This window comes from Sciurus vulgaris (assembly GCF_902686455.1).
Source record: "Sciurus vulgaris genome assembly, chromosome: 6".
In the NCBI taxonomy this organism is placed as follows: domain Eukaryota; kingdom Metazoa; phylum Chordata; class Mammalia; order Rodentia; family Sciuridae; genus Sciurus; species Sciurus vulgaris.
This window is the reverse complement of record NC_136466.1, coordinates 30,515,252-30,542,141: the sequence shown is the minus strand read 5'-3', so window position 1 is coordinate 30,542,141 and position 26,890 is coordinate 30,515,252. Positions and strand designations below refer to the sequence as shown.

Here is a 26,890-nt window from a genome sequence, read left to right as displayed (position 1 = left end):
GTATTCACTGGGCCAGACCCTGTGCCAGGGTTGAAAATAATTGCCAGCCCTCTGAGATGCTGATGTGGGTGGAAATAAATGTGAACAAAGCTGGCCACCATTTTTGCTAACCAGAAGGAATGTCTATGGGCTGTCCCCCACCCACTGCCCCCAGCATTGCTCTGGGTTCCCTCCTGCTGAGTCCCATGACTGTGGCACTCAAGAAGTCTAGAAATCTCAGTCATGGCAACCCATAGGTGGTCCATGAATGGAGAAGCCACGGAGAAGGAAGGAGATTCAGGACAGAAAAGAGCAAGTCTCCTCACCCACTGAGGGAACAGACCTGGAGAGACCTGGCCATGATTCCACAGCCAGGCCCAGGAACTTCCTGTTCCCATCCCTCAAGAGAAGCCAAGTCATACTCAGGAAAACAGAAAAATAATCAGTTAGGCTGTAGTCAGTCACAGCTCCTCCATAGGTTTTTTAATTAAAATATTTGCAAGGAGCAGAGATATCTGTAGGAAAAGTAACCGGATGCGACATTCTGCAGGAGGCCAGGCTAAATGTGTCCCATGACATCACTCTGAAGAGGAGGCTGCCAGGAGCCAGCCAGGGACTTGGAGCACTCCTGCAGCTCTCAGTGCTGCAGAGGAAGACTGGGCCTGTGACTTGCTGCCTGGTCCTGGGCCCCTTACTCTGTGAAAAAACACTCTGCTGGTTTCCTGGCCTACAGAGAAATTGCCAAACTCCCTGGGCCAGTCTAACTGGGGAGATACATTCTTTCTGCCCAGTGTTCTTGTTTCCCCTGGGTCTCCTGATAGCCCTGTGTCTTCAGTTAGTCTGTTGCCAGTGGCAGTGGTGGTGTGGGGGTTAGGGATTCTTACAGCCGTGTCACCTGCTGGGAGGGATCCTATCACACAGCCTCTGACACCTCTTGGAGGAGCCTTGCCAAGTTTGAGATTTCATCAAATCCTTGCCAGGCTGTGACTGAGTTCAAGTAAGAGCAGCTCTCCCAGGATCCATATCCTGTGAAAAGGTTCTATTTTAAAGACTGAAAGTGACATATCTGCAGACTTGCACCTTTATAAATTGCACACAGACAGACCTGGGTGCACACATGCCAGATACTCATGCTTTAGATGTAGGTCCCCACACCTACCCAGTAAGCGTGGGATTACATGCACACAGGGCAAGTGGTCTCCTCTGTCCACCCTGAGCTTTCTGATTTCTGTTTTCTAGTTTCCTACCCTTTTCTTTTTTGGTTCTGATCTTAACCAGTTCCTGACTTGGTAGGGCTGCATGTGGAGAAGGCAGGGCTGCCTGAGCGCTGTCCTCGGTGCTGGAAGCTTAGTGGGCTTAGCATGTTTGAGAAGCAAGACCTTTGCGAGGAGGTGATCCTGAAATCCAGGTGAAACGTCCATGGGGTTCCATCAGAATGCCTACCCTTATTTCAAAAAATTGTGCAATAATCCCAGACACAGAAATGGTGTACAAACCTTCAGCCAGTTGTGGGACCATTTGAGACTGGGTGGCTCGTATAGCCTTTCATAGTACTTATGAAGGGCTTGAAACCTCATGTGCCACACACTGTTGTATATGAAGACCATGATAGTCAGTGTCCTCATGGGACACTTGTGATTCCTTGTGGTTGCCTGTGACTTCATGTGGGCATGCTTACAATTGGTGACCACATATGGCAACCCAGGAACACATAAGGCTTCCTGTGACCTTGTGCGTCCCCAGAAGATCTGGGCACTGTCCAATCTAGTCAACCCCTTTGCGAACCTGGGTAGACCCTCATGGCTCCCTTTCACTGGATCGCAGATGTGGCACCCGCAGGCTGTGTCTTCAAACTTGGTCCGAAGCGGGGTGGGTGCTCAGTGGACACTCAGCCCATCAGTTTTTGCAACTCCTAAGACCGATGATTGCCTCTCCGCTCCCACCTGAGCCTACCTAGCAATAAAACTCAGACCGCGGAGTCGCGAGGAGGTAAGGGTTGCGCGTTGGTGGGGTGGGTGACTGACGACTGCGCGTCGCCCGTGCGCCCCACTCCAGCCCGTTTCCCCAGAACGTTGGGGGCGCGAAGGCGGAGAGAGCTGGTGCTCAATGCGACCCCTCCCCCGCCCGGGGCTCGGCGGTTCCGAGGCGGGCGGCGCGGGCGGCGCCCTGACCCCTCCAGGCTGCGGGGCTGGGAGTGGGGCTCTGGAGTGGAGCGCGCGCCGCGCCCTCCCCCTCCCGCCCAGTCTCCGCAGCGGCGCGGGGAGGCGGGGAGCTGCGGAGCCGGGAGGCGGGGGCTAAAAATACCCGGCGGCGGCGCGGCAGCGCGGCTACGGTGGGGCTGCGGGGCTGCGGGCCCTGGAGGCCGTGCCGGGCCAGGCTGGGCCCGGCTGACCGACATGCTGACCTTCTTCCTGGTGTCGGGGGGCTCCCTCTGGCTGTTAGTGGGTAAGTCCCTGCGCCGTCCTTGTTGGTCCCTGACCTCCATCTCCCGTAAGCTGTGGTGTCTTGGCCCAAGGTGCGGGTGTTATATTCCCGCGGCTGTGGAGCCCCCCGTCCTGGCTGCTGGCTGTCCCTTCAAGGTCTCCGGGTCGTCCCCAGTTCCGGCGGACTCCGGGCCGGGTTTGGGAAGCAGCTGGGTCTGCGGAGATAGGGGGCCTTGCTCACTGCGACTCCACAACAACCTCCATTGGATTCTAGCGCCCCTCTCCCCTTATTGCGAGGACCTGCTGATCAGATTAGGCCCCGAGCCAAGGTGGGGACAGACTTATTGCGTCCTTGTCCATCTCTTGCGACCAGAAACCAAGGGTGTTGGCCCCCAAGGTCCCGCAGTAGGTGGTCAGCTGTGTAGCCAGGACTGACCAGGGCTTCTGGATCCCTGCCAGAAGCTTCCTTAGGACCACTCCCTGCTCGCCCTCCTACCACAGTACAAGATTGCTGTAAAATTGGGTTCATCTGCCCTGGCTGTGCCTGGAGCTGTGCCCCCACTGCTTCCAGCCCCCTCTGTTACCCCTCATAGGAGTTCTCATCCTTGCAACCCTCTTAGGAGTCCATGAGGATCCCTGTTGGATCTTTGCCAGGCGTTTTCTTCAACCCCCATATCCCCACGCCTGGATGCTGACCTCTCTCTGGGTCCTCCTGAGTATAATACCCCCACCTACAGCCCCACTGCCATGTGCAGATTGTGCTTGATAATTTATGCGATGTGCTTACCCTTAAATTGGCCTTCAACCTGGCCTAGCCTAAAGCAAATGTTCTATGAATGTCAGTGTTCGTTATTATTTTACATTTAAACATCATCATCAGAGATGATGATGGAGTTTTTACTGAGCCAAAGAAGGGGAAGAAGTTGATCCTTTAGAGATCCTTATCTGCACTTTTGCATGTGTTATTTAATATTCACAGCAAATAGTAGGAGGTTGGTAGTGTCATCTCATTTTTATTGAGGTTCGAAAGTCAATTGACTTTGCCAATATCATGCAGATAATATCTGGTAGACTGGGATTTGATCTGAGGTTTGAACTGATCAACCAGTGCCTGGTGCTTTGTTGTAACAGGCCTGAACCTGGAGGGTTGATGGGCCAGGTAATCACTTCCTGCACCCCCACTGCTGCCCTGAGTTAGGCCACAGGGATACTCCCCCTGCGTAGGGGTGGGGGAGGGGTAAGACCTCTCTAATCCCTTCAGCTTCCTAAGCTCCTTCTGTCTGCTAGTGTCTGATGACAGGCTGTGCAAGGCCTCTCTGGTCTTGATACATACCCAACAGGCAAGGACAGGGCTAGCATTGGGGTCAGGAGTAATCAAAATGATGATGGTGATCATAACGATGATGATGGTGATGATAGTAACAGCCAACATTTATTGCCTGAGTGATGGATGGTGTCAGAGCTTCTCCCCATTGCTAAGATCACTTACCCACAGGAAGCCCCCTGCCCCAGCCATGGGTTCAAAAGAAGCTCTCTGAAAACCTGGTGTTCTATGGATTCAGGGAGTTGTCTGGGGACTGCAAGATCACTTGTGACAAGGGTCATCAACAGCTTGTGAGAAAACCCCCCTCAATATGTGGGGTCCTTGTCTATAAGCCAAGTTATGTTGTCAACAACTTAAAACTGGCCTTTTGTCCTGTTTCCTTGTGGAACATTTCCTACAGTGGCCAGGTACTTTCTTGAATAGGGAATGAGGAGATCTACCTTTCTGAGGGACTATCCAGGGACCTCAAAGTGGTCAAACAGGACAACTTCTAGCTTCCTATGTGGCTCCTTTGCACAAAGTAGAAAGAGGCATCACTCTTGGTAGACAGATTTCTCTTGTACAGGGTCCAGTCTGTTCAATTGCATGCCTGACCACTGGAATGTCTGAGTAGGCTTCTGTGGCATACTGGGGTGTTTGTCAGAGGCTGGAAGGCCAAACTGCAAGTAGGGAAAGTCAGACCAGCAAACGTGTACAGAGAAAACTATGGTGGTGTATCTGTGCGTGTGTGTGTGTCTCTCCAGCATCTTGTGCTGGGGTAACCTGAGTTGTGGAAGGAGGTCATGGAGGAAGGGGTTTTATCTGAGGTGGGAGATGGGCAGAGGAACTTTCTATTTAGCCACAGTGGCCAGGCTGAGCCAGGGAAGGAGAGTAGAGGTCAGGAATATGGTGGGAGCCTATTATTATATTATGGGTGAAAATAGATATGGCCCAAGAATGGTGGTGTGAGTTGAGGCTGGGCTCCAGAAAGGGGAAGGGATGTGGTCTCAGCCCTGGTCATTACCCTAAGGGAAGTGGAACTGGCCCTGGTGGGATGAGGCAGAACTGCCAGTTCAAAGACTGGTGAGGCAGGCATCTGGCTGAATTTGCCAGGACAGGTGGGAATTGCATGCTCTGCTCAGCTCAGTCCCATTAGATTCTATACAACCCCCCACGATCCCCACCCCCCTGGTGGGGAAAACTGGAGTGAGGTCTAAGGCCACTCAAGGAGGCCCAAGAAGGCAGCCAAAAATTGAGACAGATGGTGCTGGAGCTGCAGGCAGAACAGACAGCTGTCTGGTCAGCTAGGGACATGCCTCATAAAAGAAAAAAGCCTGGATTTTCAGTCTGTCACCATGTGGTAGATTCTGACCTCAGGAACATTTCCTCTCTCCAGCCTGTATGGTTAGGGTGGGATGCTCCAGCAAGAGCACACTGACACCAGGGGGCAGCAGAACTCGGCCTTTCTGCTCTCTAGCTGTTTTTCTCTCTTGTGAGGAGAAGGGTTTTTAGGATGACCTTCAGAAGGCTGAATTTGGCTTAGCTACAGCTCCAGATAGAACCCAAGGCTGTCCCACGCATATGGTGATGTGAGTGAGGATGAAGTTCTGGCTTGTTTGCAAAAAGAGGTGAAAATTAGGCTTTTGAATAACAGAAACTATGCTGTTTATCTAGCCAACACCGGACACATATAGGCACTCAGATGTTCATTGAATGAAGTACTGGGTGTGTATGTGTGTACATGTGGGGGGTGTTGTTGAAAGCACGCTGACTTAACTACTTTTTTTTTTTTTTTTTTTGGTACTGGGGATTGAACCCAGGAACACTCAACCACTGAGCCACATCTCCAACCCTTCTTTTTGTATTTTATTTAGGGTCTCACTGAGTTGTTTAAGGCCTCACTAAGTTGCTGAGGCTGGTTTTGAACTTGTAGTCCTCCTGTCTCAGCCTCCTGAGCCACTGGGATTATAGCTGTGCCCCACCATGCCCAGCTGATTTAGCTACTCTTTCACTGTTAACCATGATGTTCTGTGATTCTTCAAGCTTTCCTTCAATCTTCCTGCTGCCCTGTGGCATTGTTAGCCTCACTTACTAGATGAAGCACTGAGACCCAGGGAGATTTTAATGGGGAAGCAACTTACAAGACCTGTGAGTCATATCCACATCCTCACACTTGCAATCCAGAGGCTGTCCAGGATATCAACATGCAAAAAGGAAGTAGGGAAAGAAAAGGCATAGCAGTCAGAGGGACCTGTATGAGGAAAGATTGGCAACAGGAATAAATGAAATGGAGGGACAGATTCTACTTGTCAGTGAGGTTGCCAGGGCTAGACTCTACCAGCCTAGAATGGCAAGCCACAGCATGTTGATATTATTCTGTGTGGTGGTAGCCATTGGAAGGTATATCTGGAACTGGGAATGTGGATGGCCGGGGTGACACCATCTCTGTGATCAACAGGCCACATACATCCCTTAGTGACACACATTCCAGTGAACAGCAGTACTTGACCTTTTCCATAAGTCCTATGATCTCCTCGAAGGCAAAGCCAGGATGTCTCATCTCTGTGTCCCCAACCCAGGGTTAGACATACAGTGTGTGTCAGAGTTTATTGCATAAATGAATAAAGCATTCCCTGAGAACAATTTATTTTAGTAATGATGTATTTATAAATGGTGATGTATTTATAAGCTATTTTCTCACAACAAGTCAATCAGCAAACAACAGACTTTTAGTGTACGTCTATCAAGATGCCAAGCTCTATGCCAACCTGGGGGAAGATGCCAATATGGTAGAAGCAATAGGGGAAAGCAGGTGTGAATTCCTTGTTGGCAGGTCTAGGTCAGCCTTCACTGGATAATCTTGAATGCTGAGAATGAGTGCAACCTGGAAGAGAAGCAAAAGGGCTTGATAAATGAATGAATGAATGTACCAACTCACAGCTTCAGGAGGAACTGGTTCGGGGGAAGGTAGTCTTCTCTAAAAGCTGTTGTTTCCTTAGAGCTCCAAGGTTCTGGCCTCCTGGTAGACTTGGAGTTCTGGCCACTTTGTCAAGCTTAGCTGAGAGGAATGCCCAGTCAAGGTCCTCACCTCATGGATGGCCTGGTATGATAGCCCCGTTCCCTGTGTTGGTCTTGCAGGAGTTCCCACTAATCAACCATTGGGCCCAGAATTGGTGGGGGAGGGGAGTGCTGTGGGTGAGATGCTGCTTTGGGCTCAGGGGTGATTCCCCATCATTCACTCACCTGCTCACTTAGCTCCCTGGCAGGTGTGCTTACGTCCTTTTGTAACCCTTGATTCATGTGAAGCTTACAGTCTGTGATAGACAGAAATGGGAAAGTGGGAAGTAGGTTGGGAAAGTCTGAGCCAATCTGAGCTATTCAGAGACCCAAATGGTAGTCTCAAGAGTCTGAAAGATTCAAAATTCCAAGTAGTCCCACCTGACTATTCACCTGCTTTTCCCAGATACATCCTTCCTCTTCCCACACTTACTCCAGGCATTCACCTAGGGGTTGTCACTGTGTTTGAGGAGAATTGGGGATAGTTAGCTTCTGGCTTGCCATCTACCCATTCAGGCCTATATTCCAAGATAGTTGCCTCCTGGATCTTTACAGCAGAAAACAAGGACAGTTTGCAGTCCCTGAAACAAGCAGATCAGATTGGCACCTGTTGGGACCAGGAACAGATCTAGTGATTGATGGTCGTTGGAGGAATGAGAGAGAGAGAGAGAGAGAGAGAGAGAGCAGTCAAGTCCAGGTTGAATGGGCACCTCGGTGACAGTTCTCATTAATCAGTTCCTAGGACCCTCCCAGAAATGTGTGGCCCACCTATACAGAAAGTAGATCCTGAGGGATTGAGCAGGACTTGGCCCTGCTATAAAGCCATTTTCCCTTGTAATATGTGAACTGTTGTTGAGGTTTAAGCTATTCTGTGAGGCTTTACCTGCCCACCCACCCCAGCCCTAACGATAGACCATTCTGGACACTGATCAGAGATCCCACCAAATAGGCAGAAAATCCAATTGATGGTGAGGTCAACCAGAGATTGGACAGCAAGGTCAGTCAGAGGCCATACAGAAATGACAGAGTTGAGACAGAGCTTTAAGGTAGGATATGACCAGCCAGTGAGATTGGTCAAGGAGGTTGACTCAAGGCTGGACAGTGATATTCCCAGGTCTATGAGAGGGGAAAATTACCAGAATGGAAAAGGGGGACACAGCTGGGATCCCTTTGGAAAAGTCAGCACTTCTAGCCCCTTTATTCTGCTTCTGGTGCTGAGGTTACCTAAAGTCACTTAGAACCCAGGATCCTGCTTAGTGGTCAGAGACCTTCAGTGTTAATAGTGACTTTATCTTCCAGCCCTAGATGTGGTTCTCTGGAGGACTCATTTAACTTACCCACACTCAACCCCACCCTGCCTCAAGCCACCTCTTCCTAAACTTGACCGGTGGGCTGGTGGGGGATTTGGATACATATGACCCTGATCTTGCCATAGGCCAGACGGCAGGGTAGGTGATGACCTGTGTAGCCTGCTTTTTATTTTTTAAATCTGTTCTGAAGTGTCCTCTCTCTGTCCCATCTGCTGCCTCTTAATTCTCCTCCCTGGATGGCTCCCTGAACTTTCAGAGACATGTCTGGCATCTTGGCTTCATGAGCATGTAGTGTGTCCCCAACTAAGTGCAGGAAGCCCCAAGGAGGGAGGCGACAGTGGACCATCCGTCATCAGAGCTGGGCCTTTTCTTTGGGCTGAGGAGCTGACAAGGCCTGTCTCCCTTGGATCATGGGATATCTGTTCAGCACCCACTAACCTTCCTGTTGGTTCAGATCAGTTCCTAAGTGGTTTTGTCCTAGATGTGCTCTCAGGCTAAATGACCTTGCTCTGTCATTGTCTCCTATTAGTCCAAGTCACATCTGTGCTCCTGAGGTACAAGATTTATGCAGCAGTTAATGGACAGATCCTCGTGACCCTAGGGTGGCAGAAAAACAGCGTTTCTAGCAGCTAAAAGTCTGAAAAAGATTAGAGGCTGACCTTGCTATGGTGCTTTTATTGAGGAAGGTATCTGGGCCTGGAGTGTCCTGGAAGCTTGGAATCCCACACACTGGGCTCTGGGTTACCATAAACTCCTCCCACAGCTCGGGGGGCACTTGTGTCAGCAGCACTGTGGGCGCCAGGCAGAGGATACATGAGGTCTCCCTTCTTAAAAGTCCTCTGTGCACTCCAAGGTGTTTTTGTTTAGCAGCACCTTTTTCTTTCCATTTCTTTCTCTATGTTTACCATGAGCACCATGAGACTCACTGAAATGTCCTTCTACAAAAGAGGCTGCAACCTCAGTCTCAGCCATTCATATTTTTGAAAAGGATAATGCCCATAGAGAGGCTCAGAAGGGCTGACCCTATTTCTTGGTCCCACCCACCCTGACCTTACATGGTGCTTTTCTCTGTGGCCATAGAGGCCTCCAGCTCCCTCTAGAAACATGGTGGGTTCTTTTCAGTGGGTGAAAAGTGAGAATTCAAGTGATGGGTGCTCTTCTTGGGTCAGTGTGAACAATGTCCAATGGCCTTCCTGGGCCAGCTGGGGCCTCGTTTTGCTTTGGTCTGAAAGAGATTTTTGTTTTCTGGTGAGAACAGCCCTAGCCTGGCTGGGCACCGGAGCCAGCAGCAGGAGTACAAACCCTTTCATGTGACAGGCCAAGTGGAGTGCTGCAGGCCTGCCAGCCACAAGCCCTCCCCTGCCCTCCTGGCTCCTCGGGAGGCAGCCATTTGCATATACCCCATTCATCCTGGCCTTGAAAAGGAGGCCTGAGTTCCCAGTGCTCCCTGCCCAGCTAAGGGCTGGACTGCTTGAGCCTGGTGTTAACCCTGTGGATACTTTCACAAGCCACAACAGGACTTGGTGGTTGCTGGCAGGAGGGCCACTTGAGACTACAAGTGCCCATCAACCCTGAGCCCCAGAGGGGTGACTCAGGAGTGGGCAGATTCCTGTTGACCAACACTGGATTTTGCCAAACTGGGAGGAATTCAGATTTATTTTTTCCTGAGGCAATTGAGAATAAGTATTTTGCCAGTATATGGGGCAGCCAAGAAAATTAAGCTGTTTATCAAATTTGCCAGAAAATTAAACTATGTATCATATTTTCCAGGAAATGTACCCTCAACCAAAGGCAAAACTGTTTTCTTGCTCATTGTCTAATGCACACAGAGAGACAGTACACCTGGAATGATGGGTAAAGGACCCAGGCAGGCTCCTGGCTGTAGCAGTAGTCTCTGGCAGGGATAGAGGGATGCAGCTTCCCTGGGGTGCTTTTGTAGCCCCAGTTCCCAAGATGCTAGATCAGGTGAGCTGGTGGGCGTTGTTAGCTTGTGGGCTGTGACTTGGAAGGAGTGAGGCATACACACAGTACCAACTACAATCTTTTGCCTTCTGCAGCTAAATACCATGCTGCCAGCTTTAGCTTCCTGCTTTGATTCTCAGTTCAGCCAGGCCTGTGCCTCCTTCCCTCCTCTGTGCAAATGCTCCTGTCAGGTGCCCCAGTGTCTTACAGGCTCTTCCTGTGCCTTGCCACCCCACCGTGTCACCACTCTGTCCTCGCCTGGCTCTCCTTCCCTTCTTTTTTTTTTTTTTTTTTTTTTTGTGGTGCTGGGGATCGAATCCAGGGCCTTGTGCTTGCAAGGCAAGCACTCTACCAACTGAGCTATCTCCCCAGCCCCTCTCCTTCCCTTCTCACTCTGCCTCCGCTGTTACCTTGCTCTCATTCTCCGGATGGAAGATGTGTCTTAGATTCAGTCTTGTGAATTTCTCCCGGAGCAGGAATCCTCAGCAGACCAGAAGTGAAAAAGGAGGTGAGCGAATTCTTCTCTTGCTCCCCATGCTTCAATAACTCCAACCATATCTTGCCAGGGTCCTCCTACCTCAAGGAACTTCCTCCTAGCTGCAGGAGGTTACCCTCTGTCCCACCTGTACCCTGCCCACCTTCCGGTGAACTGAGAGCTCGTCTCTCCTACCAGATGTGTCCATCACTGGAGGGCTTGTAGTGTGTCCATAGTTTGTGCCAGTGATAGAAATGGATCACTGCTTCTGAGGCCAGGACACTGGCAGTCCTAATGTGGACACAACTGGGAAGGGAAAGGATCGTGTTGCAGCCACAAGATTTGGCTTCCTGTACAGTGGGACCTGATCAGGGGGTGTCCCTCTGCTCATGTGGTGACCATGGCCCTCACCAGTATCCCTGGGGTTATGCCTGCTTGGAATGAAGGACAGTGAGACCTTGGCTCATCAGTCCTGGTCATCATTCCCTGAAAATATTTCCAAAGGAGCCACTGCCATTGCTTTAGCTTCTCTTGTCCCTCTTTGTTCTGAGAATTTTGCTATGCCTGATTCATGGTAAGGATAAGTTTTATCTCAGAGCTTGGAGAAGATACTATGTTTCTGTCTGCTCCTCTCTTCTCAAGGTTACTCATCTTTTTGAGTTCCTGAAAGTGTTGTTTAAGCCTGGCTTTCTGGTACTGTCGTCAGGAATGTGGGTCCATGTTCCCTGGCCAGGGCTTGGGGTGAGTGAGATTCTTAAGAGGTTCTGTTGTGAGGATGGGGGCAAAGAGGCAGTGAAGGCTGCTAAAGGGGGGTATATTCTCTGTGAGTTTGGGTAGCTGGGACAGGTGGCTGTACGAAGTAGCCGATCACAGCAAATCTTAGGCCTTTCCACATTGAGGAGCTTACTTCTACTTTCAGAGCTATAATTGGGCTCCTCAGGGAGGCTCAAGGTGTAACTCAGCAACCTGGTATCATGGGCCCATTTATCTCCTGAGGGAGGCACAGTGGGTTTCCCCTGGCAGTTCCAGAGTTGTGGAGGCCCTGGGTCCCATCTCTGCCCCAATCATCGGTGATTCTGTGATTGTAATTAAAACCCAAGAGGAAAGTTGAACTTGAATCTCTATGCAGATGGGGTGGTTGTTGGGCTGAATGTGGTCTGTGGTGTGTGTGTCTCCACAGGTCAGTGGGCACAGGGTGAATGTGAGGTCTGTTTTTTCGTTTTGTTTTGTTCTGCTTGTTTTTGTTGTTGTTGTTGTTTTGTTTTTGTTTTTGTTTTTTGAGAAAGGGCCTCGCTATGTTTCTGAGACTGCTCTTGAATTTACAATTCTCCTGCCTCAGCCTCCCTGGTTGCTGGGATTACAGGTGTGCACCTCCACACTGGGCAAGGTCTGTGCAGTTATTGACTCGGCAATGGGAACACATGCTTCCTAGGGAAGAACTGCTGTCCCAGCTTTATCCCCCTGTACCTTGCATGGCCTTCTATCAACCAGGACTTTGTTGTGACTACTAGATTTCCTGAGAAACACTAAAGGAAGATTTTTCTTATTTAAAGATATTTAGACAAAAGTAGAGGTCCTGTGAAGGAGGAAGGGCAAGGACTTTGTGGGTCAAAATTTGGTGTCCAGGTATCTGTGAGTTTTAACCAAGGTGGATTGGAGATGGCAGGGCCAAGTTCTAGGTACAGGCTGCTGAGGCAGAAAGTGTGTGCATGGCTTGCCCCAGACGGTGGGATGAGCAATGAAAGAATTTTATCAGCCCCGTGGAATGTGTTACAAACCTGGGACTTTAGATTTCCCAGGCAGGTTGAGCAAACAGCTCTCAGGAGGGAGCTTGGAGCACTAGGTCATGGCTTGGGACATTCCTGTTGCAGGGAGGTAGATTGGATTTGGGTGAAGAGTGGCCTGGGGAAGTGTCAGGAACAGGCTTGGAAGTGGCCAGATGCTCCTGTTGTGTGGGTAGGGCCTGGGGTTGGCGTTGAGTTGGGCCCTGTGGCCTGCACTTGGGTCTTCCTCACTAGCAGGTGCAGCTGCATGCCTGTGTAGCCCAGCCAGCTACACATTAGCCAGGGAAGTAAGTGAAAAGCTGCAAAAGTCAGATTAAAAGAGCTGCAGAAGTAGCCAGCCCCCTCCCCATACCCTGTGGAAACTGACCTCAAAACAGTGAGGCTCTCCCTGAGAGGCCTGGTACCTAGGTGCCCCAGTCTGGCAGAAGTACTACAGAGAGCTTGGCTTTGGTTCCAGCAGGAGAGGGTGTGGGTTCTGGCTCCAGGGTGGCCATCCTGGGCAAGCCAGGAAATAGTGTCTCAGGGTAGGCATTAGGGAGGAGCTGGTATGCTACCCTGGGGTCCTGTAGAGAAGATGAACCATCTTCCACCTTCTGACCTTACTCCCCAGAGCATCCCTGAGTAGATATTGTTTGTATCTGAAACTATGCCCAGTTTCTTTTCTCTCCCAAGATTGGTTGTGACCTTGTGGGGGTGGAGTGGAGGTGGCCCCAAGGAGAGGCTGGAGGCGGAGTGCAGGGGTGGATGGTGCCGCCCTCCTTCAGCATCACAGATCTGGAATCCCCACCCCTCACTCCCCACAGCTTCCAACCACCCCTACTGCTCATGCTCATTGTAGATCACCAGTCCATGGACAAAGCTCCTGGCCCCTAATCAGTGTCTCAGATGGATGTGTAAGGAGGCTTTGTCCTTTCATAATTCCCCTTGGTAGACTCTCTTCCAGGACTGAAGACAAGGTGGGGTGGGTGGAGGTGCAGAGGGGTGTAGGCGGAAGCTCTGGCAAGCTGGCAGAGTGAGGGTTAAGGCTGGGTTGCTTAGCTCTGAGCTGATCAGAGCCAGCACCGCCCCGTGTGCAGATGAAGGGGGGCCAGCGGGGGCCTTGAGGGGCCAGTAGCTCCTCACAGAGCTGCTCTGTGCCCTGGTTCCTGCCAGACCTGCTCCCATAGCCACCCGGGAGCCACTGCCTCCACGGCTAACAGCTCTCCACTACTCGGCTTCTGAGAGCTGGCGGCTGTTACCATCAGCTATACCCAGGGGCAGGGCCTTCTCCACTTTCGTGCTTTGATCAAGATGTGGTAACCTCTTTCCCTGGGCCCCACAAGCCCTGTAAAAGAAGGCTGGTACTAGTGGGACCAGCTAAGCCACCTCCTCAGTGCCAGAAGCCCGCTGGAAAGGTAGGGTGTGAATGCGTTTGCTTTTGCAAGTTGTCTTTGAGTCCTTTGACTGGCAAAGAGAGGGAGTAACTGCTTCAGCTAACTCCTGTTTACCCAGTGTTTCCTGTACTATGTACCTGGCATCCCACTTTCTATCCATGAGATTGTTTGAGATGAGGCCCAAAGGGGTGCAGTGACTTGCTCAAGGCTACACAGCTATCAAGAGTCTGAGCCAGGATTTGGACCAAGGTCAGTCCAGCACTGGAATCCCCCTTTGGGCCCTTTCCCAAGCCCTCTGATATAGGTCTCCTGAGTTCTAAACCCTGGGAGAGGTTGTAATTTTCTTTTTGGAGCTCTTTACTGGGAGCTAAGGAGATTCTTTGATGATAATGTAGCTTGGCTGGTGCTTCCCCACTATTTCTGAAGTTCTTGGGGGTTTGCAGAGACCCAGAATTCCATTATAAGAACTCCCACCCCAGGCTAATGCAGAAAGAAACTGGAGTGATTCTAAGGGAAGGGAAGAATATGAGGAGCATGGAGGACCTCAGGGCCAGCATGAGTTTGGAATTTAGACCTAAGGCAGTAGGGAACCAGATAAAGTTTTGGAGCAGTGGCGTGATATCGTCACATTGATTTGTCAGTGTAAGCACAGGTGAGAGCAAGGAGAACCATGAGAAGTCTGGCATAGCATTGTGGGCTGCCCGTGGACCAGGCCCAGGACCGGGTAGGTGGAGAGGAGGACTCAGATTTGAGAAATGTTTAGGAAGTAGTCCTTTCTTGCAGAGCCATCCTGCTAGACTGTGATGGTATCGATCGCTGGGGGGAAAAGGGCTGCACTAGCAGAAGGTTTTTGGAGTCAAACCCCTGGCCCCAGGGACATCGCCAAAGGGGCTCTGTTCCAGGGCTTTGCCTCTGCCACCCTACCACCTTGGAGCCAACATGCCACCCTCTATGGCTCCTTTCTTCCTGTTCTCTCCCATCCTGGGTCACAAGAGCTATTGCTCTCATGTGCCCTGAGTCAGCAGAGGACCTGTAAGGTGGGAGGAAGTCCTAGTGCTCTAGCCTCTGTCGTTACTTGGTATTCGGAGTGAGTCTGTACTGGAGGAAAAGGCATGGGATGTGCTGGCGTTGAGGGCAAAAGGAGGCTAGTGCCTGCTGAGGGCTGGGTCCTCCTACCAGGTGAATATTTACAAACATAGTCCCTCACCTGGCAACATCAGCACCACTGATTCCCTTGGGTGCATACACCTCTCCCACTCATAGCTGCTGCAACCCACAGAACCTCCTGGGGCACAGGAGGCAGACATGGCTATAACCCCAGGGACCACCAAACCTCAGCCCTGGTTGACAGAGAGGAGATCAGAGGAGGTCAAGGCCCCCTGATGTAATGAGAGGAGGCCAGACTCCCAAACCTAGTCCTACCCTCTACATGCCAAGGTCTTGATGGTGTGGGTTGGCTTTGAGGCCAGTGTCCTTAGAGGACCTGGACTCACAGTGCTGCCCTTCAGTAGCTCCCAGGTCTGAAGGGAGTCTCAGAATATCAGAATAAATGCTAGCAAGTTTTACTATCTGAGAAAGCCGATGCACAGGGAAGAATGAGACCCTCTGGTTGTTGGCCAGCCACGGAAAGGTACAGGCCCAGCCTCAGGGCTAGAAGAGCTGCAGCCACTGCAGATGCCTCCTCAAGGGTGAGCACCTCACCCGAGGAGAAGTGGACGGCCAAGTCTTTAGCACACTGGACTCTATAACTCCCGGTGGGAGGACACAGACCCAGCCAGGAGATGATGACTTCTTCATGTGAGGCCAAGAGGAAGCCCACTCATGGTGTGTGCAGGGCAGACAATAGCATGTGACCAATCTGACAGGCTGATCCCCATGTCCAGGATTTCTCAGCCTTGCTCTTGACCCCACCTCCTAGAAATTGGACCAGGCTCTTCTGAGAAGGCTAGAGTTGGCTTTCACACTAGTTGGATTTCACAGTAATGTGAAGGATAGGATGTTTTGTGGGACTGCATCCAATATTGGAAGGTTTGGGGCGACCACACAAGACAAGGGAATGGTTTGGGGATTGAGTCCTGGTTCTATGGCACCTACCATGTTCCTCTCTCACTGAAGAAGGAGCCCCATGTTCTACTTCCTCACAGTGAGTACATGGAGGATGACACAGTGCAGTGCAATGGAAAGGGCTTCCCAGGCATCAGGAATTCAGGAAGTTTAGACAAGTCCTGCATTTCACCTCTGTGAGAACTGTGATAATGTAACGACCCAGAGCTCAGCAGATCCACAAGGCCGGCCTCCCAGACTTACAGTGCTGACCTTTGTACAAGTTTCCACAGGCTCATAACTTGATTATCTGAACAGAAGATTCCATTTCCTAAGCGCTCCTTGTGCTCTTTCAGCTCCAGCTTTTGTGATTTGCTGCCCTCTGCCTGGGACACCCTTTCCTCTTTATTCTTTAGTCTCAGCATCGGCATCACTTCGTGTCAGAAGCCTGCTCAGACTCACCATGCTGAAGTCAGGCACCTTCTCTCACTCCCTCTGTGTGAGCACAGCCTGGACCACACTTCCCAACACTGCCCACTCCCTCATGTCTTCTTGCCGTGGGACTGAGAACAGGCTCAGCACTGAGCTGGGGAGAGCAGGGGCCATATGAGGGTCAGGTGGATGGGTGGATGGCATGTCCATTCTGCTGTATGCTGTGACAACTCCAGCATTGCACCCAGTGCCACAAACACCCACTTTCTGCAGCAGCTTAGGGTCTGTGAGTAATTTCCAAGGGCCAGGGACTGGTGTTCATGAGATATCCTTCCAGGTTCCCTTTAAAACTTTTGGGACCATATAACTGAGGCCTCAGAGACTGGGCAGGGGCTTCTTGGGCCTTGACTTTTCAGCACATTGACTCAGTGTAGTCATTTCAGCTCAGAGCCCACCCAAGAGCTAGGGAACATGTCTTAATATTCCACCAAGTAATAAGTAATTTATCTCAGAGGTCTGGCTCTGACTTGATCTTCCCATCTGCAGCATAGGGAAGTCAATGTCCCAAGAAGGCCCACTGGCTACCTTCCCAGAGCAATCCACAGAGGTTTTCCTTGGTAAATTCACTGTAATCCACAGCTAGGCCTCTGTTTTGATGATGCAGAACCTTAATATGATCTCTCTGCCAGAAGTGGGTCCTTCCTATGGTGCCCTTATAACTGACTCAGCTTAAGAAAACTGCTGATAAAACTGGACTTTGGGCTCAGGAGTTCAGGGAGATCGCTCTGCCTGACTGGGGGCTCACTTTCATTGGGCGCTTGGAGCCCGTGGGAGGTTGGTGAATGTTCCCAGAACTCAGCCTGCTGTGCACCTCTAGATCATTGATTCCTTCTGTGGGGACACAGAACCTGGACCCAACGGCCTCTGCCCACCATTTGGACCAGCATGAACCAGACCTGCCTCTGACCCCTTTTCTGTTTCCTAGGCTGAGCAGCCCCTTTGTCTGAAAAGTGCATCCTTTAGCCGTTTCTTTGGTCCTTTGACTCTACTAAATGTAGTACAAGGAGCTTTACATGCCTGAGTAATACTATGCCCATTTTAAAGATTGGGGAGTAGAGGTTCAAAGAGATGGTATATATACTGAACTATACATAGCTTGTAAGCAAACGGGAATGGACTTTAACCAAGGAACTTTCTCTCTCTCTCCCTCTCTCTCTCTCTCTCTCTCTCTCTCTCTCTCTGCAATGACTTTGCACATCAGTGACCTCATCGTCCATGTGGTAATGTTACAGTTTAGCACAAATACCATTTATTGGAATTTCAGCAGATCTCTCCTCCCTCAAGGGTCAAGCAATTGTTTGGCTCATATCCCAGGGCTGCAGAGTCGCCACTGTTGCATTTCTTCTTGTTTCCCAAGAAAGGAAATCACAGGCAATGCTTCCAAGGGCTGAGGACCCATAAGGAGGGTACCTGCTGGGGCCCACTCTGCCATCCTTGGGATGACAGACCTACAGGTGTTCTAGGGAGCTTCTTAGATTCAGGTCCCACTGAAACAATGCCATGAAGGGGTCCCAGTGTGGATGCCAGCATCTGATGCCTGGCCCACCCTAAGCCCAACCTAACTGTGTATCTTCTCTGTCCACACTTCTCTACTTAGTGGCTAACAGGAAGACACAGGATCACCCTGGAACTTGTTCTCTTGGAACCAAAGTTGGTCACCAGTGCTTTTCATGGAAACCACACTATCCGAACCCCATGTCTCCCTGAGAGGCCCACTGTACCACTTGGGCTGCAGTGGGTGATGCCCCCTGACCACCACCCATGACATCCCAACCAATACTGGTTACCTCTAGGAGTACACATAGCACTTTGCTGAGCCCTTTCTCGCTGAGCCTTGGTTTCTTTCTCTTCCTGCCAGTTTAGTACATTCTACCTTCCCCTTCCTCTGGACATTAACTGAAGGGGTCAGGAAGGACAGCACAGGGCCCAGTCAGTGGTGGGGCCAGCAGTGCCTCTTGATACTCAGTGTGTGGCAGCACAGAGCCATAGTGCTCATACAGTCAGCTAGGTCACTGCCTTTGTGTCATGAGGCCTGGAGGCACCTGTTCAGGCTGGTCTGTGAGCACTGCTGAACTCTGAGTCAGGTCCTGGAATTGGAAACTGAGAGGGGGAGCAGGCAGAACTCTTATCTCTCTATCCCACTCATCCTGGGCAATGTTCTGAGCCCTCCTGTTGCCTTTCCATCTTCTCCACACCCCAGGAGCAACGATAAGCACAGCCCTGTGAGCACAGTCATACAGGAAAGGCAGAGTGCCCAGGTCCTAGGGCCTGAGCGGCTTCATGCCCAGAGCTGCCAGAACACATCCTGGCCCCTGGAAGATGTGAAAGCAGCTGTCAGCCATGGCCCAGGGCCTGAGCATGGTTCTCAGGAAAACTGGGTCAGGTATCTGATTGTCAGGTATGAGTGCTGAGGGCTCTAGCCTCCCATGGGAAAAGGCCTTCTGGATGTACACCCTAAACTGTACACCCCCAACTAGCCCATGGTCTACTCTTCAGTATCCTGAGCCAGAGCCTGACCATGGTCAGTGTGCCATCTGTGATCCAGGATCCCTCCCAAGCCTGTCTGTTGGGTCTCCTCCCTCATCTATCTTTTGTTTCCTACAGAGTTTGTCCTCTCACTTCTGGAGAAGATGCAGACACAGGAGATCCTGAGGATACTGCGGCTGCCCGAGCTGGGTGACTTGGGCCAGTTTTTCCACAGTCTCTCAGCCACCACCCTTGTGAGCATGGGTGCATTGGCTGCCATCCTTGCCTACTGGTTCACTCACCGGCCAAAGGCCCTGAGACCACCATGCAACCTCATGATGCAGTCAGAAGAAGTGGAGGTGAGCAGGGCGGGAGCAGTCTGGCTGTGCAAAGTAGTGGGCAGAGAACAGGTATCTTGAAGGTAGAAGCCAAACTTGTGGTTCATTTGACCTCAAGTGGCCCACAAAATCCCAGTTTCCCCAGGCAGCCAGCCAGCAAGCTCTGCAGCAGACTTGGGCAGGGTCTCTGGCCAGATGCTCCTTCTGCCTCTCCCAGGAACTGTGCCTTGGCAGAGATTGACTTTGACATTGCACAGGACTTCTCATTTGCCGGTCTCTCAGGTAGAGGGTCTTGACTCATTGGTGCTTTAGTAGGCTAAGCAGGTCCCATGAACTTCAGGTAAATTCTCTTCTACACTCTTCCAATGCCCAGTCGTGGTTAGTGCAGGAATCCAGACCTGAGCCCACCCCAGAGCCCCGCCCTCCCAGAGCACATAGCCTTATAGGTAGAGCCTCCATGGGGATGAAGGTACAGAGGCCCAGCACACAGGTGTCTTCCAGGCTTCTTTATGAAGTTTATGGAATTTATTTTGCCCTTTTATAATTTGCCTTTTTTTCTAAACTGTAATTCTGTTTGTTCTGAACAGATAATACATTCTCCCAGGTTGTAAGAAACAAAAGGACATATACTGAAAAGTTTCTACCTTCTTCCCCTGGCCTCTCAGTTCTCCTACCCTGAGGCAACTTGTCTTAATGATTCTTTCTTAGCCTTGAGAATATGTGCAGATAACACCCCTGACCCCCAACTTTTAAATGATATCATGATGCACACATCGTTGTAATTTTGCTCTTGATGGTACATCTTGGTGATCTTGAGCATGGGAATGTTTTGCCTGCTAGGGGAGGGCACAGGTCAAGTTAGGGGTCTGGATCCTAAGGACATTTTTCCAGAGAAGGAATGATATGTACAAAGCTCAGATGTGTGATAAAGCACATGGTGGCTTTAGAGAATGGTGACTCAGGTTGGGTGCTAGGCAATGGAGAGGGGCTGGATTGGGGCTAGCAGAGTGGTAATAAGGATGGCCTGTGGTGATTAGCAGTCCTGGGCTTGGATTCTGGCCTCTCACTCTTTGGTTCTTGGCAGTTTCTTTACTCTCTGAGCCTCAGTGTCCTCAGTTGTAAAATGGGTAATAAAAAGAACTCCTGCTTTCTATGGTGTGATAAGAATTTGGTGATGTGATACAGAGAAAGCACTAAGAATGGTTGTTTTTGGTTAAGATTATAACTTTCTTGGAGAGGTCAGCAGGGACAGATGCTCATGAACTAAGAAAGGACACATAGGGTGGGCAGCATGGATTTGTTTTGGGTTTTCAACAGAGAGAGACAGGGCCAATTCATGCTGTGGAAGGATGGTCATGGCAGGGGCAGGCATGAGGAGGCACCTGCAGGTGTCTGGGTTGGAGGTGATCTGGGTGGGGTCAGGTGGCAAGAGGGATGGCCTAGCTCAGTGTCTGGGAACTACAGAAAGAGTCAGCTTGTGGGTATGGCTAAGAGGACAGGATGTGGGAAAAGCTAAGTCTTCCTTCCAAGGAAGGCTGAGCTGGCCTCTCGCCTTAGGAGAGTAGAGAGTCAGAGTGTCTGGAGTGAAGGAGGTAAAGGAGAGAGGCAGAAAAGGAGGTGAGAGGCAAGCAGAGCACATAGGGCACTTACTCCACATGCTGCATGGTGAGAAACACAATTCAGATTGTATCACCTCCCCTGCTTAAAACCTTCCCCTGGCTGCCCATGACCCTCAAGCCAAAGTCCAGGTTCCTTGTCTTGATCTGCAGCTCTCTCTGGCTTGCTGTCCTACCATATCCATCTAGAGCTCCATGAATTGCCTACAGTCCCCAGATGTACCTGTGCTCCTGCCCCACTCATGTGTGTTTGCTATTGCTGTTGCCCAGACTGCCATTTCCTGCTCCTTATTCTGCTCTGCAAACACCTATACATTTTCAAAATCTGTCTGGCAGTCACACCCCAACACACACGCCTGCTGAAGCCTCCTCTGTCCCTTGCACACCATCTTCTGCTGTATCATATGTCACCCTGGTGCTAACCAGATCCAAATGTTTATGCCCCCAGCTTCCCACACAGGCCTTTGTTGGGCCTGGAAACTTGGGAAGCACTAGCCAAATAGAACCTTCCACTCCAAAACAGTGGAGAGCTGCCTGTGGTTTTGCCTGTTTGCTCTGTGTTGCTCACAGCATTTCCTCAGACCTGGTATTCCAAGAAGTGGCAGGCCTGAATAATGCTCAGAGACCACATAGAGCTGAGGTACAGGAGAGTTCTGGTATACAAGGGGTGGAAGGGAGGAAGCAGTAAAGACACCTTTCCCTTGTCCCAGTGTTGAAGATACTTGCTCCTTCTTACTCTAGATCTCTACACTGAGGGTCCAGGGTCCCACTGCCCTGCCCACCTGCATTGAATATTAGTGTAATTTCAAGCCTCCCTCCTAGGCTTCAGTTTCTAGAAAAGTATTTTCAGCACAGCCCTCAACCATTTACACTATGATGTGAATGATGGATGGCAGCCTTCTTAGCTAAAGACTATACCTAAATGATTCTTAACTTAGGGGCCTAAGAGCAGATGATGGAGTGGGGAACACTTGGGTGGTTGAACCTTATGCCAGGAGATACTTGGCTCTAGTCAACACTTCCTGTTCCATTGTATGGGTGTATATGAAGAGTTTCTGAAAATTCTGTACTGTTCATGTGTGCTGACCTGGTGTGTGAATGCAGTAGTGTGTGTGTGTGTGTGTGTGTGTGTGTGTTTGTGTCAGACAGACACTCATACACTGGGTCTGTATGCACTAACTAATTATATTTGAGTATGGATACACACAGATTGACAGTATACAGTATAGGTGTGCACACACAGCCCCACGTTGTAGACCAGGTGTGCATCTAAGCTGTATACAGTTTTGTGACAGCCCTGCCTGCCTCAGCCAGCTTCTCTGGCCTGTGTTTGGTTTGTAGGACAGTGGCGGGGCTCGGCGATCTGTAATTGGAGGGAGCCCTCAATTGCTTACCCACTACTATGATGATGCCCGGACCATGTACCAAGTGTTCCGCCGTGGGCTTAGTATCTCAGGTGAGAAGGGCTGTGGAAAGCACTGGGTGGGTGTAAGGGTGGACAAGGAACCGTGGTAACAGGCATATGGCAGGTGAGCAGGCCCAGGTTCATCAGAGAAGCCATTCCTGGCCCTCTTTTACCAGTCGGAGAAACAACTGCATTATATGGCCAATGGTTATTGACCTTAGCTTTGTCTCAGCCCTTAGGATTGCCTGACCTTAGGCCCCTCACTGTATACACCCCATTGGCATCCCCTGATGAGCTGGGTTGTCAGATCACTTACTGGCATGGTTCTGAGCCTGAGCCTCTGAGATGTCTGAGTGACCCAAGTGTATGAGGCAAAGGCCACCTTTTCCTTGCCTCCAGGCATCTGGGTCTTTGGGGGTCTGCAGTAGGGACTGTCACACATGTCATGGTAGGGACAGTTATTGTATCAGTCCCATTCCTAGGCCTCCCTAATCTCTGCAAAGATGCCATGCTTGCATGCTTTAGGTCCTTCTGGGTTAGGCAGCTAGGGGGAAGTTCACATGGCCCATGGATACCCACAGTATGGGATGTCCATCCAGGTGCCTGATGGGCAGGGGTAATACACCCACCCTACCCTCCTCCCTTGCACAAGGCCTGCTTGTCTCTGCAGGGAATGGGCCCTGCCTCGGCTTCAGGAAGCCCAAGCAGCCTTACCAGTGGCTATCCTACCAGGAGGTGAGTGACAAAGGATGGGCCCCACCCTGTCCACTCATGCAGACCTGGCACTTGGAGGGAAGGGCTTGTGGGTACCTTGCTGGGTTTCAGAGGGTCATCTTTTGTTTCTCTGGCCTGTCCACCAATCTCCTGGCAGTAACCTTGAGGGATTTTGGGCCTACCTGGGCAGGGAGTCAGGGAGGTCTATCAGACCTACAGGAATACCACCTGGGATCTCACCCATGTTGAAGAGCCCTCGTTTGCCTATGACCTCCCCACATCTGTGTGCAGGTGGCTGATAGGGCTGAATTTCTGGGGTCCGGACTTCTCCAGCACAACTGTAAAGCATGTACAGATCAGTTTATTGGTGTTTTTGCACAAAATCGACCAGAGGTGAGTATCTGTCCTGACTGGTCCTACAAGGTATTAGTGGAGTAGGGGTTGGGTACTACATGGAATAATTCTGCTCCCACAATTTGTAGGGCCTGGGACAAGGAAAAAAAAAGGGGGGGGGGGGGGACCCTGGGCCATAGCACCATCCTCTCTACCCTACCCCAGTTCTGTCCTTCATCAGGAGCAGATACCCCAGCAGAACTCCATCCACACCACACCTAGCCCCACAAACAGCTGTCCTTTGAGCCAAGGGAGAGGAAAGTCATGAAAAGGTGCATGCGCATCCTAGAAATGGACCTTGGGCTGTTTGAACATGAAATCCAGGAGTTACAGAATTCTATAGGTCAGCATGGTCTAGAAGGCTGTGGGTGAGCAACCACAACTTGTCAGCCTTATGGATTCCTTGCTGTTCACAGTGTCAGGCACAGGGCCTAGAGCAGGCATCCTGGTTTCCTGGTTGGAGGGGCAGTGTGGCCCTCTTAGCTCCTCTCCCCCCATCCTGACCTTTTGTTTCCATAGTGGATCATTGCAGAGCTGGCTTGCTACACGTATTCCATGGTGGTGGTGCCACTTTATGACACTTTGGGCCCTGGGGCTATCCGCTACATCATCAATACAGGTGAGCCCCACTGCCACCTGCTCCCACCATTAGCAACTGGTCCCCAGCCTCTCGGGTTATGATGATCATCTAACATTCATAGGAGGCACTTGCTTCTGCTCTCAGAAAACAATAGGGGCTACACTTTGGACCCTGAGTTGGCTTCTTGAGTCTCAGCTATCCCCACCTGGGCTTCACCTAAAGATTCCTTTCACAGGGATGGAATGTCAATAAGAAGCCTCTAAACCAGCCTCTACATAGGCTACCATTTCAGGTTCATGGCAGTTTGGCATAGTTGTAGGGGTGGGGGTGGGATAAATATCCCAGGTAGACCTGGGATGATGGGGGCTGAGTCTGAAGCAAAGGAAAGCTTGGAGTCTGCTACAGGAAATTCCTGGGCTTTCTTCCCTTGGTTATACTCAAGACCCATGGTATGTTCCTTTGCACACAGTCCCCACAGCCTGTGTTAAACATTTATTTATACAAGCTGTGGTATACACAGCCCATAGTGCTGCTGTTTGCCATGCTGCTCACAGTCATAGTTTGCACCCCTTAGCCTGACTCTCCTTGGTGGTCCCCACAGCAGACATCAGCACTGTGATTGTGGATAAACCTCAGAAAGCTGTACTTCTACTAGAGCATGTGGAGAGGAAGGAGACTCCAGGGCTCAAGATGATCATCTTGATGGAGCCGTTTGAGGAAGCCCTGAAAGAGAGAGGGCAGAAGTGCGGGGTGGTTATCAAGTCCATGCAAGCTGTGGAGGTGAGAATCTGCTTCTGGGTTGTTTGCTGAGCCATTGTTGGCTCGTCACTGAGTCAGAGCTGCTGGTCATCTGCCCCTCTCATGTGCTGGGTGACTGTTTTAGGTGTATGTTGAGACAGGTCAGACTTGCAAGGGCTGGAAGAGGGAGGCCTGGATAAGCCACAGAGAAGACTGTTAAGTGTTAAGGTCACCAGGCACCAATAGGTGATGATGTTTGCTAGCATGAGAGGCACTTCCTCACATCTACCTAGTATCAGCCTGTGTGTTTCTGAGGACTAGACTTAAGGTCCAGGAGTCTTGGAAAGGTTCTTGCCAGTGGGACCCAGATCTCAACAGCTTCAGAACCGGCCTCCAGGCCCTCAGGCCCTGCTCAGTAGCAACTGACTTCCACTGTGCTCTTGGATCCAGGGCCCTGGGGCCTCTAGTCCTGCCTTTCTTTCTGCTGCTCCCTGTATCCATAATGTCTGTGCACTTGATCTTTCATGACTTTAGCAGCCATGTTGCACTGCAACTCCTACCCATCACACAGCATTGAATGCTCATTCAGAAGCCTAGACCACCCAGTCACTCTGTCTTGCATGTGTGCCTAGCTGTACTATTGCCATCTTAAACCCAACATGTCCAAACCCATTGTCATGTGCACAATACCTAGCCCCAGACCTTGGGCTCCCTGTCTGTATTGCATGGAGTGGGCCTAGGACATCTAGACATCCTGCCTCTCTCACAGGAACCTCAGGCTCGACATATGTCTGAGGAGAGGCAACTCAGGTTGCATCTTCCACAGTAGCCCATGTTTAGATATAGGATCTAAAACTTTGGGCTTGGTGCAAGAGTAAGCCCAGATGCTGAATTTATTTTGTTCTGTTTTTAAGAACTTGTAAATATTTAAATAGTATTTTCTTTTTTTAGGACTGTGGCCAAGCGAATCACCATGCTCCTGTGGTAAGCTAATCTGCCAGTAAGTCTTCATTGAGCAAAATGGTGGGTATGGCCTATCCTCACAGAGCCCCTTACTGTGTGCAGGGCTCAGTAGAGAGGTCAGAGAAGCACCTCCATGTTAATATGCAATTCCTGTGCACAACTCAGGAACGCCTCCTTGGGCGTCCAGGACTTCTGTGGGCCGAGGGCCCAGGGAATGACCTGGAACAGGAGTCTGATGTTTGGGAGGGAGACAAAAGGGCAGCCAGGCCTGGGTACCCTTGGCTCTCTGGTAAGTTATTCTTGGGGAAGTCTTATTTTTTCCCTTTGAATGTAGTGAACTCTCCAAAGAATGAATGGGCAGAATTAGTCTTTGCTTTGTGAACTTTTCTGTATCCATCCCCATATGATTCTGCCTGGGGTTGGATGATAGCTCAGTGTCCCCTGGGCTGAGCTATGTGGAAGTTTTCAGGTAGCTCTGACCTCTAGGCCTCCTTCTAGCTTAGTCCTTCCTCTTCCTCCACCCATAATGAGCTTTCCCACACTGTTCTGAACAGGTCATAGCCCTACTTCTCAGGGCCCTTCACAGGTGGTCCAGGGTCTTTACCCATCTCCCATGTACCAGGCTCCAGCCTTAAAGAGCCGCTCCCCAGTCCTTCTGCACACCCTATCTCTTAGGCCTCTGTACTTGTGCTCAGCTATTTCCTTTCCCAGACTACATGATCTCACTTCATCTGGAGAAATCTTGTTTGTCCTTCTATCTCAACTTATATCACCTTCTCTGGGAGGCCATCCTCTCTGTGCAAACAGACTAGACGGACTCCTGCTGGTGACCCTAGGACCATATACCCAGTGCCATGACAGTGCTTAATGCAAAGTAGTCTTGGGGATTCAATGGGCAACTCAATACCTGATCCACATGTTGTATTCCCAAGACTAATTCCAGCTATCTGGGAGAAAATGAGAAAGAAGGAGGGAACTGGGCCATACCCACCAAAAAGGTGAGGGGTATTTGGTAAGACCTGAATGTGACCACTGCAGCCCAGCTCCATCTAAGACAATTCAGCTTAGGCTGGAGAGCTGGGAAGCAGCAGACCAGCTGTGAGGTTGGTGGGACAGACCTATGTCCATGCATTTAGCTTCTTTTCCCCTTTCCTGGGAGCTCAGCTGCTTACCTTTCTAACTGCAGCACAAAACATACCCACACCCACATAACCCACATACAGTGCACATGTGAGGCCAGGTAGTGGAGGGATCCAGGCTTTTGGGCCCTGGCGGCTCACACTGGGCAGCTCCTTAACATACACCTCTTCTCACCCCTGCAGCCCCCACAGCCTGATGACCTCTCCATTGTGTGTTTCACGAGTGGCACAACAGGTAAGCAGTGGCACTCAGATTACCAGCCATGGCTTCCTACACCCTATATTGACAGCCTGGTGGGTGAATTCAGGAGTTCTAGTGCCCTCTGTGAGATGGGCT

General features: G+C 50.7%; 1 protein-coding gene across 2 annotated transcripts in view; it reads left to right on the top strand.

The window, feature by feature from the left end:
- The first annotated feature begins 2,223 nt into the window (after nt 1-2,223).
- ACSL6 (acyl-CoA synthetase long chain family member 6) overlaps nt 2,224-26,890 on the top strand; it is a 58,285-nt gene continuing 33,618 nt past the window's right edge. Inside the window, exons 1-9 of one of the 2 annotated variants that reach the window (XM_079144137.1) lie at nt 2,224-2,424; nt 18,806-19,026; nt 21,963-22,077; nt 22,697-22,761; nt 23,032-23,133; nt 23,653-23,752; nt 24,315-24,493; nt 25,403-25,435; nt 26,737-26,788. In XM_079144137.1, the coding sequence (XP_079000263.1) occupies nt 2,376-2,424; nt 18,806-19,026; nt 21,963-22,077; nt 22,697-22,761; nt 23,032-23,133; nt 23,653-23,752; nt 24,315-24,493; nt 25,403-25,435; nt 26,737-26,788 (916 nt within the window). In that variant the 5' untranslated portion in view covers nt 2,224-2,375. The remainder of the gene's footprint in view (nt 2,425-18,805; nt 19,027-21,962; nt 22,078-22,696; nt 22,762-23,031; nt 23,134-23,652; nt 23,753-24,314; nt 24,494-25,402; nt 25,436-26,736; nt 26,789-26,890) is intronic. The other variant, XM_079144136.1, reaches the window with a different exon arrangement.